Source organism: Otolemur garnettii, unplaced genomic scaffold (genome assembly GCF_000181295.1).
Source record: "Otolemur garnettii isolate 467f Iridium unplaced genomic scaffold, OtoGar3 scaffold00068, whole genome shotgun sequence".
NCBI lineage: Eukaryota > Metazoa > Chordata > Mammalia > Primates > Galagidae > Otolemur > Otolemur garnettii.
Genome location: NW_003852463.1, coordinates 6,812,145 through 6,827,075, shown reverse-complemented (window position 1 = coordinate 6,827,075; position 14,931 = coordinate 6,812,145). Strand labels below are relative to the sequence as shown.

General features: G+C 40.8%; 1 protein-coding gene across 1 annotated transcript in view; it reads left to right on the top strand.

Annotated features, from left to right (window-relative positions):
* The window catches only part of GKN1 (gastrokine 1), a 4,587-nt gene extending 1,338 nt beyond the window's left edge, over window positions 1-3,249 (top strand). The window contains exons 2-6 of the mRNA XM_003793483.1: window positions 143-196; window positions 285-422; window positions 1,364-1,486; window positions 2,374-2,515; window positions 3,155-3,249. Of these exons, the coding sequence (XP_003793531.1) occupies window positions 143-196; window positions 285-422; window positions 1,364-1,486; window positions 2,374-2,515; window positions 3,155-3,249 (552 nt within the window). The remainder of the gene's footprint in view (window positions 1-142; window positions 197-284; window positions 423-1,363; window positions 1,487-2,373; window positions 2,516-3,154) is intronic.
* The last annotated feature ends 11,682 nt before the right edge of the window (window positions 3,250-14,931 follow it).

Below are 14,931 nucleotides of genomic sequence, written 5' to 3'. Positions count from 1 at the left end.
ACAAGGTAAAAAAAGTCATGTTGAACGAGAATGTAACACATTGGTAAAATTAGTAAATGTTTTCTCTAAGCTTGAATATAGGAAGAAAGGAGAGGATGTCATTTTGTCGTGTGACTTTAGCCAGTGTCATTTGTGATTTCAGGTCATCTTTGCCGGACTTCTCGGAGTCTTCCTAGCACCTACCCTTGCTGACTATGTAAGTCTCACCTTTTAGAGTCTGTTAACAAAATACATTTGGGAAGAAATGTGGTATTTAGTCCCTCTCAATTCCTTATAAACTTCAGAATATCAACATCAGCGATGACAACAACGTCGCTGGCAGCGGGCAGCAGTCAGTGAGTGTCAACAATGAACACAACGTGGCCAACGTCGACAACAACAACGGGTGGGACTCCTGGAACGCCGTCTGGGATTATGAAAACGTAGGTGGTCGCCCTGTGATTTCTATCTCATTCTTTATAAATAGGATGCCTTTTTAACCGATAAAGTGCAAGTGAACCATAAAAATCTCTTTAAATAAATTCTAGCTACATATAAGCATATAGTTAGGTAAATAAAAGTGCCTGTTTGCTTGCCCGATTTCATTCCCTGGATATAACTACTGCTCGTAACTGTTGCATGATTAGTTAGAGTTCAAATCAATGAACAGTTATTAGGATCCACTATGTTCAAGGGATTATGGAGATTTAAGGCAAGTACAACCATCCTTTTGCCTTACCCACAGAGCCCCTCAATCATAATGAAAGGCCTATCCCATATCATTGCTTCCAAAGCATAGTCCATTCCACTCTGTCTTCAATTTCCTTCTAGAGAAATCGAGATTGACATTTCAACTGTAATCCAAAAGGACCAAAAGAAATTAAAATATTAATATTCATTGGTAAGGGAGAAACAAAAAGAAAAGAAACATGTGGCCCTGCTTAGGAGACCTGTCTCTGCAATTAGCAACTCCATACAGCAAACTTTAAAATATCAGACTCTTTATTGTTTCAGTCTTAATCAATTAGAAAACTAATTTCTATCTGACTTGCTTTCTAGAAATGCTGTGAGAATCAAAGAAACTAAAATGCGATATCTTTTTAAAGTCTCTTTCAGTAATATGGACATACGTAGAGAGGCTCTTGTCACACTAGAACCTGAAGATAAGGCGAATGAGTTAGTTAGTGAGTCACTGCCCTCACAGTACTTGCGATCTGTCCTTACAAATGTTAGCCATAGATTTGATCACCCGGCAGGACCAGATCCAAGGTGCTTACCCCAGCCCACCACAATCTTGGAGGTCCATTTCCTCTGCTGGTAGAACTGACTTCTGTTAAGAAAAGCTCCTTGGAGAACACACACCTCAGTATCTCCCATCTTACAGGGCTTTGCTGCAACCAGACTCTTTAAGAAGAAGTCATGCATCGTGCACAGAATGAACAAGGATGCCATGCCCTCCCTTGAAGCCCTTGATGCACTGGTCAAAGAAAAGAAGGTAAAAATAGAAGTTTCTTTATTTTGGGTGAGGGGAGAGGTTTTATGACCTCCAGTAAATAATGAGAAGATCACAGTCATTCCCTCTTGCCCGGAGGTTGTTGTAGCCTGCAGCACAAAGGGAGAAGAGGAACTGGTAACTGCCCGAAGGGAGGCAGTTTGTGCTGCGGCTCACACTTGCCTCTGCAGCAGCTGCCCAGAGCACCTGGTAGCCTTGGCTGTTGGAGAACACAGCTCTCCTCACAGCAGGGGGAGCCCTCAGCACTTCCCAGTGACGTTTTTCTGCAAGGGTTAGTTAGGGTTATTAAATATAGCAAACAAAAATAGAGGCACTTAGTTAAGTTTGAATTTTAGATTAAATAATGGATCTTTTCTGTATAAAAAGATTCCTATGCAATATTGGGGATATGTTAATATTGAAAAGTAATTTGTTGTTTACCTAAAATTTAAATGTGACTGGACCACCCTAGATGAGATGGGTGGGAAGAGGAGATCCATGGTTCTTTTCAATGTTTGCCTGAGTTCATATTCCTATAACTGATAAATGGGCGCCTTTCATTGACAAAGTAGAGAAAATACATAAACTGTATTCTCAGAAGATGATTATCATGTAACTCAACCTGAGGAATCTATGTTGACCAACTGAGGTCCAAGTTTAGAATAATTTAGCCTCATGCTTCTGCTTTCATGAGAAGCTAAGGTTTTAAACTGGGTAAATCCCTTAGGGCACTTAGAAATTCTGAGATATACAAGGATTTTCCTCATCTTTCTTATGGAAAATCTTTAGCCAAGCTGCACCTCCTGTTGGCCTTGCACTCCTCAAATGAACGAATCCCTGGGATTGGCATTCTTTCTCTCTCTTTCTCCCTATTAACCTGTCTTCTTCACATTTGGCTTCAGGATGAAAGACCAGAGGGACCCCCTCCCAAGGGCCTCATGTACTCAATCAACCCTAATGAAGTTGATGACCTGAACAAGTTTGGAAAAAACATTGCTAGCATGTGCCGGGGGGTCCCAACATACTTGGCTGAGGAGGTACAAGGTGAGTAGTCTTCCCACTGTGCACTCCAAGTCAGCACAGGTGCAAATGTCAGACACAGGCGTTTCCACAAAGGGCACCAATCATGTGGGGGCCGGGCACCAAACTGACACTCATACAGGGCTTGCTCTGTGCTAGCCTCTATCCTGTGTGCTTTAAGTGAATTACCTCTTTTGTTCTTCACAACAATCTTTCATTATTGATTGTTCCCATTTTATGGATGAGGAAACTGAGGCACAGAACAAGGTCACAAAACCCTTGCCTGGGTCAATCCAAGGCCTTTTGGTTCTGGATTCTGCACTCTTAAACATCGTAGAATAGTGTTTTTCAAGAGTGAATCCAGACTAAACTTAAAGTATATTCACAAGATGCATGAATGGGTAAATGAAAGAATACCAATACAATCTATTGACTTTCTGTAACTCAATCATTCAATTTCTAGGCATTCAGAGAACAGCTTACACAAAAACAAAGAGCCCACCTAGGAACTCGCGCTAACAGCAATTTTGCAGATCTCTGAATTGATTGACTTCATCTTGATAGATAGATAGATCTTGAAATTAATGCAAGTACTTGACACACTTCCTTGAAAAGAGTCCTGAAATAGTCATTGATACAGACTTCTTCTTTTCTATTTATCAGGAGCAAGCCTATTTTATTACTCAGGAAGGTGCTTCAATACTAATATACTCTGGATTGTGAACATTTCCTTCTGTGGAAAAACAGTGGATAACTAAAACTACTTTTAAAAGCCAGTATGGATTTAGTCATCGGAGTATGCTATGAATAAAAATATGGCTTCTAATGGTTTTTATCCTGTCATTATGAAAATTTTTTTCTGCTAGTTATGTTTGGTTTCTTTAAGTTTCAATAAACCCATTTAGCACTGAATTCAATTTACACTAACATTCCTTGTGATTTCTACGTGAATGCACAGGATCAAAAGTGTAATGTGGTGGTGGTGGCAGGTTGATGAAGTACATCAGACCCAACTGTGTGCCTATATTTAAGTCCTGTCTCCCATAAGGAAATCCTTCAGATGCTTCAGATGCTGCTAACCACAGCCCCGGGAATGGTTCCCAGACTGCTCTAAAGGCTGCTCTGTTGTTGGCGTGCACAGTAGCATTTTAACTCAGCAAGGAAAGAAATTCATTCAAATTAGCCTAAATCAGAGTGGGGGGGGAGATTGCAAAAACATGGGAGTATCTAAAACAATCAAAGGGCAAGAAAAATAGCTGCGTATCAAAGAGATTGGAACCAGGCACCCTAATGATGCCAAAATCCTCCCTGAGATCACGTGTCATCTCTTCTTGCTTCCTCTCTAATTCGACTTTCATCTTCTTTCCACTTTACAGAATTTTTTTCTGTAATGTTGACATGTCTTTCTGGCTCAAGTGGTTATAGCTAATGTTGACTTCTCAATTTCAATTTTCCTTGAACCTCTTGGGTTCAAGAGTCCATGACCTCCATTCATTGATGGCCAGGAGGGTGAAGACACGTGGTGCTATAAGGCATGGGGGTCTCCACTGAGGACGGAGATCTCAGAGCAAATAGAGTCCAAACATTGTGTGTAACAATTTTTTTAAGTTGCTCCCATACATCTTTTTAAAAAATTGTTAACTGCCATAAGAAGATATCTAATCCATTCCCATATCTTCAGGTGAGATATTCCTAAATAATCCTAACAAATAAAACTAACATACTAACATTGACACGCGTACAAAATAAAGACATTGATTTCCACCATTTAGAAAAAAATGCCAATATTTACCAGTTCTCATTAGCAGAAAATTATTATTACTTTCTTCATCCTGATGCAATTTCATTGCTAGTCACATGAAGTACACCACCAGGTTAGCAGAACTTCCAAAAAACACAGACGTCCTGAAAGGTAGAAACCTGTCAAAGACCCACCAAAGGTTACAGGCTTGGTGTACTGTGAGTAAGAAAAAAAGAAAACTGTGACTCAGAAACTGCACACTATGTTAGGTACCTTGTTGGGAACTGGTAAATCTCATGTTTCTTAGAAGAATTGTCTATCCATTATTTCAGGATAAAAACAATTATCTTCACTGGGAAGATATAAAAATCCTAGATTATATACACCTATCAAAATACATAAAAGAAGCCTGGATGTGGTGGCTCACGACTATAAACCTAGCACTCTGGGAGGCTGAGATGAGTAGATCACTTGAGCTCACAAGTTTTAAAACACCCTGAGCAAGAGTGAGACCCCATCTCTACCAAAATTAGAAAAACTAATCAAGCATTATGGCGGGCGCCTGCAGTCCCAACCACTTGAGAGGCTGAGTCAAGAGGATAGGTTCAGCCCAAGAGATGAAGGTTGCTGTGAGCTATGATGATGCCACAGTACCAGGGCAACAGAATGAGACTCTGTCTCAAAAAAGTAAACAAATAAATAAATAAGCAAAGACTAAGTTCTTTTAAAAATACATAAAAGAAAAATTGTAAGACGTGAAAGGATAACACAACAATTTCACTAACCCAACAGAAGATTTTCACACATATCTTTCAATAACATAGATGAAGCAGTTAAGGATATAAAAAAAATTATACATAATTCACAAGCTTATATTAATGAGCATAGAGAGAGCACTTCAAAATACATATTCCTCTTAAGCATGCATGGGACATTTATAAATACTGGTTACCTGCTGAGGCAAAAGCTAAATCTGAAAAAATGTCAAAGGATTGGCATTATAAAAAACACATTTTTTGACCTCAATTTAAGAAATATACAACAAATATTCCCCTCTGAATAAAACAAAATAATTCCACTTGTTTTTGAAATTGGATAGCATACTTCTAAATAACACAAGAACTAGAGAAAAAAATAATGATTTTTAGTACCCACTTGGAACTGTGTAATGAGGAAAACACTACATATAATTCTGCATAGTACTGTAAGTAGCAGCTAAGCAATGTGTAGTGGACAAGTGATAGCCGTACATCTTCACCTTATAAAAGAAGAAAGGCTGAAGATTGAGGTAGGCCCTCAATTTTTAGGATGAGGGAAAAGCATAACATATCCAAAATACATAGAGGAAAAGAAATGATACTAACAGCATCATAAATTAATAAAATGGAAAAGAAATGTACAAAAGTAAGTTTCAACAAATTCAAAATTTGGTTCTTTGGGAAGGTATAAAATTGCCTACTGTAGGTAAAATTGACCAGAAATACAAATAGATAAATCATAAAATAAGCAATGCTAGGAATAAAAAGGGAAACTAAGCTATAAACGCCACAGATATTAAGATGTTAATAAAATGGTACTATGAACCACTTTATAGCAATAAATTTGAAAGCTTAGGGCAATTGAATTCCTAGAAAAATAACTTACTAAAGCTGATTCCAGAAGAAATAAAAAGGCTGAATGATTGTAGGACCAGTAAAGCAATAGGTTCAGAAGATTTAAAATGTCACACAAAGAACGTCAGAACCTTGTAAAGCCAAGGTGTGTATGAATTGATACAACTGCTTTGGGAAACAATTCAGCATTGTCTAATAGAGTTGAAGCTGTGAATATCTTATGGCCCAACAGCTGCAGTTATGTATGTAACTCAGAGAAACTCTAGCACCTGGGCATCCAGAAACATGTACAATGTTCATAGCAACAGTGTTTGAAACAGCAAAAAAGGCTCGGCACCTGTGACTCAAGTGGCAAAGGCGCCAGCCACATACACCTGAGCTGGTGGGTTCAAATCCAGCCCAGGCCTGCCAAACAACACTGACGGCCACAACCAAAAAATAGCCAGGCATTGTGGTGGGCGCCTGTAGTCCCAGCTACCTGGGAGGCTGAGGCAGGAGAATCATTTGAGCCCAAGAGTTTGAGATTGCTGTGAGCTGTGATGCAACAGCACTCTACCCAGGGTGACAGCTTGAGGCTCCATCTCCTCAAAAAAAAAGAAGAAGAAAGAAAAGAAACAGCAAAAAAACAGAAACAATTCAAAACTTTCCCAACAGTATGATAGATACATAAGTCATGTCTATTAGCAGGAACACTACATACCAAAGAAAGAAAACCAAATTAATCACGCACACACAGAAACATGGATGACTCTCTGGAAAATAATTTGAGGGCCCAAAAAAGCAAATTATAGAAGAAAACATACTGTATTTATATAAAGTCCAAACTCATATGAAACCAAATGAGCCATATGTTTTAGAAAAACATGCATGCGGTGTAAATCTATGACTAAAAGCAAGGCAATGGTAACATTGGGTGTATAACTAAATTGGGTGTAACTGTTCACCTCTGAGAGGGGGAGGATTTCTGGAGGAGCACAGGGAAGACTTCCAAGGTGGCAATGATGTGCTCGGGCTCTCAGACCAGATGGCAGGGAGGGGTATTCGTGGGTATGTGTTAGAATATTATTATCATATTGCACTTTACATGTTTAAAAATAATCAGTGTACTTCATACTTCGTTGCAATTTTAGATAGTTAAAAGCACAGTAAGTGCGATCATGTTATGAAAGCGAGAAGAAAGGAAACCTGTGTGGAGGGAATGAAGCTGCTCTTTCATTGCAACATGAGCCAGAGGCCCCTCTCATCTCTGGCTCCACTCAATGTTGGGTGGTTCCAAACATTCAGCCTTTGACCCATATCCCCAGAAGAGTGGTGTAAGTGAAAATGAGTTCATTCAGCACCAGGATGCAAGAGGTCTGCAGAGAGAAGCCACTGTTCCTGGGCTGTCTGTGCCAAGCCCTGCTCTCTCCGCAGAATTCTAAATCACCGCCTGGAAGCCTGCTGTGCACAGCCTCCCATATGGAGTTTTGTTTGGCTTTGGGGATAACCTGGCTGGCTAATATGAGGCTGAGGCCATGGCTCACCTTATGCACTTAGCCCTTCGTGGCCGGGGAGAGAGGCAGAAAGCACACAGAGCTAGCTGGCTTGCTTGCAGGGTCATCCGAAGTTTTGCTGACTTCATGACCCCAAGAGACACCAGAGAGGAGCAGATGATATCCTCTGACAGGCCTAACTCTTTAGAGGGAAATGTTAACAAAAATATTTTAGATAAGCCCTTGCCCATTATTACAGTATCTTTCTGGTTTCTTCTCAGTTGCGCTTCTGGCATAACCAAGTAGTTTAAATCAAACCTCCTGCAATTGGATCATTCCAGAACATTCACCTGAGGAGTTTTAATCTATAGTCAATTTTTCTAAAAATCCTTTTAAATTGATGGGTACCTATAACTGTTAACTGAGTTTTACATTTCCCAAATATTCATCAGTTAGAAATAACCCATCAAGAATTTCAAGAGTACAACCCACCTAAAGCATAAGAGAAAGGACGCCAGACCTTACCCATAAACACTTCCTACTCAGAGCTCAGAGGGAGGGGGGCTTGGGGATTCTCTAACTTGCAGTTGGTTTCTGTAGACACAAGAATGTCAACAAATTTGATCATGTACTTCCTTTCTACAATACGTACTGCCTGCTCTTTCTTCCTCTCACTTTCCTTTTGCTCTAACTATATCAGCTAAAACATTAAGAATAATGAGAACATAAAGGTCAGAGCAGATGTCCGTAAGTGACATCTCTTTTTTTATCATTAAACAGAATTTCACTAATCAGTTTGTTATAGACCCACTGTAATATTTATTTTGTCTCACTTACCTAATAGTTATTAGTGTATTTGAACTTGGAATAAGAGAAAGAAATTAATGAGATAAACTTTTAAATGTTTACACTTGGAATGAACTATTTTAACCAAAGTAGTTCTAGAGTTTGCTTATCAGTTCTCCAGCTATTCTGCTTTATAATTCATCAGTGTATACTTCAATATTCTTAATTCTTACTTTCCTTGACCTTATTTTGTTACTTTTTTCCTAGCTTATTCAGTTGCTTAGTTTAGTTTTTTCATTCGATTTTTTTGTTAAGTAATAAAAATCATTTACCATCATTAATTTCTTTGTTGTTGTTGTTGTCATCGTTGAGACAGAGGATCACTCTGTTGCCCAGACTAGAGGGCCATGGTCTCTTGAGCTCACAGCAGCCTCAAAATCCTGGGTTGAAGTGATCCTCCTGTCTCAGCCTCCTAAGTAGCTGGTACTACAAGCACTCACTACCACATCTGATGAATTTTTCTATCTTTAGTGGAGATGGGATCTTGCACTTGCTTAGGCTGGGCTTGAACTCCTCAAGTGATCCTCTTGCCAGAGTGCTAAGATTAAAGGCACAAGCCATCATGTCTAGCAGATCTTCATTAATTTCTTTTATTATAACTTGACTTCATTCCTTAATTTTTGACATACACATATTTTCATATTCTATTTCCTCATTAACAAAAAAATATTGTAGGACAGCATTGTGAGTTTCTATGTTTTTATGTTATTTGTCCTTTTAATATTAACTTATTATTTTATTTCCTTGTCGTTAACAAATGCAGCCTGTAAAATTTCTGCTGACCAGAATTGCCAGAGTCTTTTGTAAGCTTAGATCAGGGCTTGAAAACATTCCAAGGATATTGAAAAAGAATGTGTGTCAGCTCCAAGATTCAACAGAGAATGTAAAATTACAGAAAGTGGAGTTTAATTCCCTTCCCCTTAAGGGTGGGTTGGCCTCAGTGACTTTCTTCTAACAAAAAGATCATTAAAAAGGGAAAAATAGTGACCTTTACCATGGAGCAAACTGGCTGACAACACCCTAAGCAAGCGATCAAGGTGAAGATCATCAATTTTAAGCCAGGTTAATATCCTGTATCCTCCCGTATGGTGTGACCTTCACCTTGCTCACATTCTTCTCTCAAATCCATAGCCCCAGTATACTTGTGAGGAAATAAATACAGACTAAGGTACATTTGCAAAATAACTGACAGTACTTGTCAAAAGTGTAAAGGTCATTGTATTTGTTTCTCAGGACTGCCATGACAAATTACCACAAACTCAGTGGCTTAAATGAACAGAAACTCATTTTCTCACAGTTCTGGAAACAAGAAGTTTGAAGTTAGGGTGTCAGCAGGGTCACATTTCCTCCAAAGGTTGCGGGGGGAATCCTGGTTTGCTTCTTCCAGCTTCTGGTGGTGTCTGGTGTCCCCTGTCTCATGGCAGTGTGGCTATTTCTGCCTCCATCTTCACATGGCCTTCTTACCTGCCTGTCTCACCCTCTTCTCCACTTTCTTATAAGGACACCAGTCATTGGATTTAGGGCCCACTCCAAACCCAGGATGATATCCTGAGACTTAACTTCATTACATCTATAGAAGCCCTATTTCCAAATAAGATCATCCAAGGTTCCAGTGGTTGAGGCTTGGACACATCTTTTTGGAGGACCCAATTTAACCAGCTATGGTCATGAAAGACAAGGAGACTGAGGAACTGTCACAGACGGGGGGGGGGGGGGCAAGGGGACATGGTGACTGAATACCATGTGGAATCCTGCACTGGATCCTGGGGCAGAAAGAGGACATTCATGGGGAAGAAAAAAATTGGGCTACAAAATCCAAATAAAATCTAAATTTTGGTTAATACTATTATCAATGTTAGTTTCTTAGCATTGTTTAGCATGATTTCAACATTAATTTCAAAGTTTTGATCATTGTGCCATGGCTATGTAAGACAATCATTCATATTAGAGCAATCTGGGTGAAAGGTAGATAGAAACTCTCTGCACCATCTTTACAACTCCTCTCTGAATCTAAAATCATTTCAAAATTCAAAATTTTAAGTTACTGGATTGAACCATTTTGTGAAAAGGTAAAGATCTCTACCATTTTGTGAAAAGGTAGAGATTTTATTTAAAAATCCAGATAGTAGAAAAGACAAGACTAAAACAAAGAAACACTGATATGTAAAAAATAAAGAAAATGGCTAGAAAAACAAAGAAAGAAATCAGCATCAGTGTATGGGTATATTAAATAGATAATTTAAATCAGAGGTGGTAATATTATTGTCAAAAAGTACCATTCATGGTAAAATCAGTAAATGAAATAATCATTTGTGATGATAAAACATGCAATCCACATTGAAGACCTAATAGTAATAAATTATATATATCAAATTATAGAGATACAAAATCTATAACACACACACCCTGTTGGAAATCCTAAGAGAACTAGCAAAGCTTTAAGAGGGAGAGACTTTTCCATGTCTGTCAGTTTTTGACAGATCAAATGCATGCAAATGGAATATGAAAAACTTCAATATTTAGATGTTTGCATGCAGGACAGGAGGTGAAATCACCTTGAAAGGCGACTCGTGTAAGCATCTGCTGTCAGTAGCTTAAGTATCCTGAGCTGTGTTGTGCTGATGACCTGACTTTCCTGGACTGGCAAACAGTTCCCGATAGTGCTCTAAACGAAGGAAAGATTGTCTTCCCTCTGTTTACACATATCCCTGAAAAATGTGCCTTTAGTAATTTACAAATATACAAATAAACCCCACATGTTTAAAGTAAGTTAGTGTCAAGTCTCAGATCATATAAGACACAGGAAAAGTTTTCATGACACACAGGTATAAACACAACTAAACAAAGTTAGCAGAGCTAAATCTCCCCCAAACAACTTGGACAGGTAGTGTGCTCCCCCCAGCCCTTAATTTTGACAACTAAAATTCCCTTACAATTTCCTGGAAGTTTTTACTTTGCTTGAGACGTGTTACATGAGAAGAGAAGGAGGGCACTCCAGAACAGGCGCCTTAGCTGGCATGTCCCAACTGTGCACAGGGTTTTTCCTTTATGTTGTACTGCCTAAAGGTCATTGATTAATTAATAAGTCCTCTAGTAGAGGTCCACCCACACAACTGTCATCCTTCCTTTCTCAGCATGCTTTACTTGTTGCAACAAGCGTCAAAGCCCATCACACCCCGTGCACCTATCATCATTAAGAATCTTGATGCTGCAAGCAGAGCCGGGTCTCGCTCTGCAGCAATGCCCTCAACTCCATCATCTTCTTTCTGAACATGGTGGTATTTGTGTTGGGACAGAGATCTGGCCAGAATCTGCCTTGCAAATATGCCCACCGTGCTAAATGTTTCCTTTGCCAGGTTCTTGCTGGGACTGTTGAAGTTAGCTCCAGCAAAACGGCCCCTTCCTTGCCCACAATGGCAAATCTCATAACAACCTTGTTGTTGAAATGTCCTGTAAGTCCCTGCAGTGAAACAGAAGCTGGGGCTGTAACTGCAGCTTCATTCAGCCCCCCTTGGGCCAGCACAGACCAATCCCAGTCATTTGTAGAATAGAGATTTGACAACATCTGGATGCTTCCTCTCCTAGCTTCACTTCAGCCCCTGGGGGATTTGCTCTAGGTCCTATTAATGTCCTGATCAGGCAAAGTTTTCTTTCCCTTGCTTGAATCATGAGCTGACTGGTGCTTTTCTAAGATTAGTCCTTCATCACACTTTATGTAACAAAAAACATCTTAGTTTCTGGCCTTTCAATAGCTCCTTCCATCTTTTCTACTGCTAAGACACATTTTTACTCTATTTTTGTACTACATGTTCCATTTAACTGGACTATGGAAGAGGGGAGTGTAGATATAGGCTTACAATGCAGCCTTGGACCAGGGTCTGGAGAGGGAGCTGAGCTCATGGTAGACACACCACCCTCAGGGCCTTGTCAAGGGGCTTTGAGGTCTTGTCAGTGGCCAGTGGGACCAGCACCTCTGACAAGCCTGTGGTGACACTGGAGGTGAGGAATGGGAGGGGAAATTGGTGGGCTGCTAATATCTCTGTCTATAGGTCTAGCCTGGCTTCAGTGGACAGTGGTCATAGTAGCACTGATTCTAACAGAGGCGGGCCCTGTGTGCATTTTTTAAATGATAAAGGCAGAAAATTAAAAATCATCTTTCTAGTTTTAGAGACATATGTGGATATTATAATTTATATTCCAGAAATACACACATTTCCTCCCCTACCACCTGTTAGATGAAGATGCATATTTCTCCATCAAGGCCCTTATCTATCCCTCACAGTGTGAGGTGGGGCAAAGAGATCCATTCAGAATTACCCTACTAGTAAGCACTGGAGGACAGCACTGGGCCTCAGGTGTGGCTCTGTCTGAGCCCACTGTTTTTCTCTCACACATTTATTCAAATAATACCATTCACTGGGAGAGCAAGCTAAGGCTTCTGGAAGAAAGCTTTAATTTGTATCAATATCGAAAACTAAGTCTTAGATGAATGCTAAATCCTCTGTTCTCATTGTGAAGAGTATCAAACACCAGCCCTTAAGGAACACACACACACACACACACACACACACACACACGCAAAGTTAATTTCGGTAAGAACAACGCCCTCTCAGGCCTTTTGAGTTCTTTGGCTAATCATGCAAGGCAGTCAAATCAACAATGCCATCTTTCATGCTTGAGCTATGTTGATGGGCCCTCCCTCCTCAGTTCTTCATATCTTCAGTGGAAATGGCTCAGGAAATAGTGAAACTCAGTATAGTAACCTCCCTCCAGCCCACACACAGCCCAAGATCATAATTCTCAGTAATCTGTAAGAACTTCCAAGGGAAAAATTACAGAGAAAGGGCCTTCCCCCATTAGGTCCCTAGAAACTAGTCCACTCCACCCCGATTCCATGCCATCCGCATCAGGGCAGGGTGGGAGCTTGGCCACATCCACCTTACCCATCTCCTATGTGCAGCAGACAGTGTAGGGTGGTAGATTAGACAGAGTTGGTCCCTAGCTAAGTTAATTAGTGGCTCAGAGCCTTAGCGGGGAAAATTGAGCTAATAATGCCCTCGTATATGAGTTAACTATTTCAAATAACCACAGAATTCCAGTAGTATTCAATAAGCATTTGACATCAGTCTGTGGTCAGCTAGCTGGGAAATGGCTGACAGAGGCTGGACTCTGCTTCAAGCTATGAGTTCAGCTGGCTCCAGTCTGCTCCCTGTGTCTCATTCTGGAGTCCAGGTAGTGGAGGCAGCATCTCCTGGGGGAAACCCCTCTCATGGTGAGCGCAGAAGTGACAGAGAACATGGTCAACCCCATAAATCTCTCTTTGCATCACATTTGCTATTATCCCATGGGCCAAAGTAAGTCAGATGTTCAAGCCAAAGGTCATGGTGCAGAGACATATCCCCTCATGTACTTCTCATGGGAGAGGCACTAGACAGGTACGCAGAAGAGTGTGGATCTGGGAAGCAGTGGAGAGCTAGAGCCAAAAGTGCCACACCACTCCATATGGTTGAAAAGATTAAATGGAATAATGTATGATGTACAGTAAGCATTTAATAACCATCTGCTTCATTCCATCACATACATTCCAGGCCCACTGCTGTCCTGTTCTGGCTGAAGCCTTTTCAGGCACTAGTCGACAGTCAAATATGGCCTCTATTGATTCCTTCCCACCACTGACATAATCACTTTCTTCACTCTCCTGGCATGCTTTTTCTTGAATCAAAAAGTAGAGTCTCATTCTCTCCCTTCAAATCTAATCTGACTTCCCTCAACCAATAGAGAGAAGCGGAAGCGATGATCTAAGTAACACATGCGAAGACTCGCTGCCTCTGCCTGAGCCCCTGCAAGTGCTTGCTCTAGAAACACGCCCTTTGGGAGCCTAGTCACCAAGCTGTAAAGATCTCAAGCCAAATGAGGGGCCCAAACATGAACATGTTAAAATTTTCAACCCTAGCTGAGCTCCCAGCCAACAGCCAGCATCAAATGTTGGCCACTTGAACATCCAGCCCAGCTGATTTGTAGCCCAGCTGACATCTTGCTGCAACCACGTGTTAGAGCTCAAATGAGATCTGCCTAGATGAGCCCCAGGAAGCCCATGACACAATGGGAAATAATTATGAATCCTTGTTTTAAGTTATTCATTATGTTTTGGGGTGGTTTATTTTGCAGCAGTAGGTGACCAGAAGGCTGGCCAATGCCAATATCTCTACAGGCCAGAGAAGCCATGCAGGACCCTGCTGGGCAGAAACTCTTCTCATCCTCAAACTCCCCAGAGCTCTCCCTTGGCACTGGTTCTGTGGCCCCTTTCCAGGGCTGCCAGTGCACTTTGACAGGGCCTTCAGGATTGTTTCAGCTCTCTTTCCAGCCCTTTTCACCTAAGGATGTGTAGGACATCCATGGTGTGAGAGAAAAACAGGATTAGTTTGGCAGCAACTCAGGAGAAGTGGACATACACAGAATCAAGTCCTTTCAGGGGCTAAAAAGGAATGGCTGTTTGGAGCTAGGATGCATGTACATTTCCCTGACTCTACTCCTTCAGGGAAACTGAGAATGACTCAGACTCAAGATGAATTGAATTGGTCTGCTAGACTTTCGGCTAGTAGATGATCTTTGTCTTTGACCCCAGATGTTCTTAAAGCCATATTCAAAAGGCATCTGAGAATCTGATTCCCCATAACTCTGCACTTGATCTCTTAAGAGTTAGGGCAGGCCAGTGCAGCTGGAGAGCGCCTGCAATCTGCCCAGCAGACCCTGGTGGGTCTGGCAGCT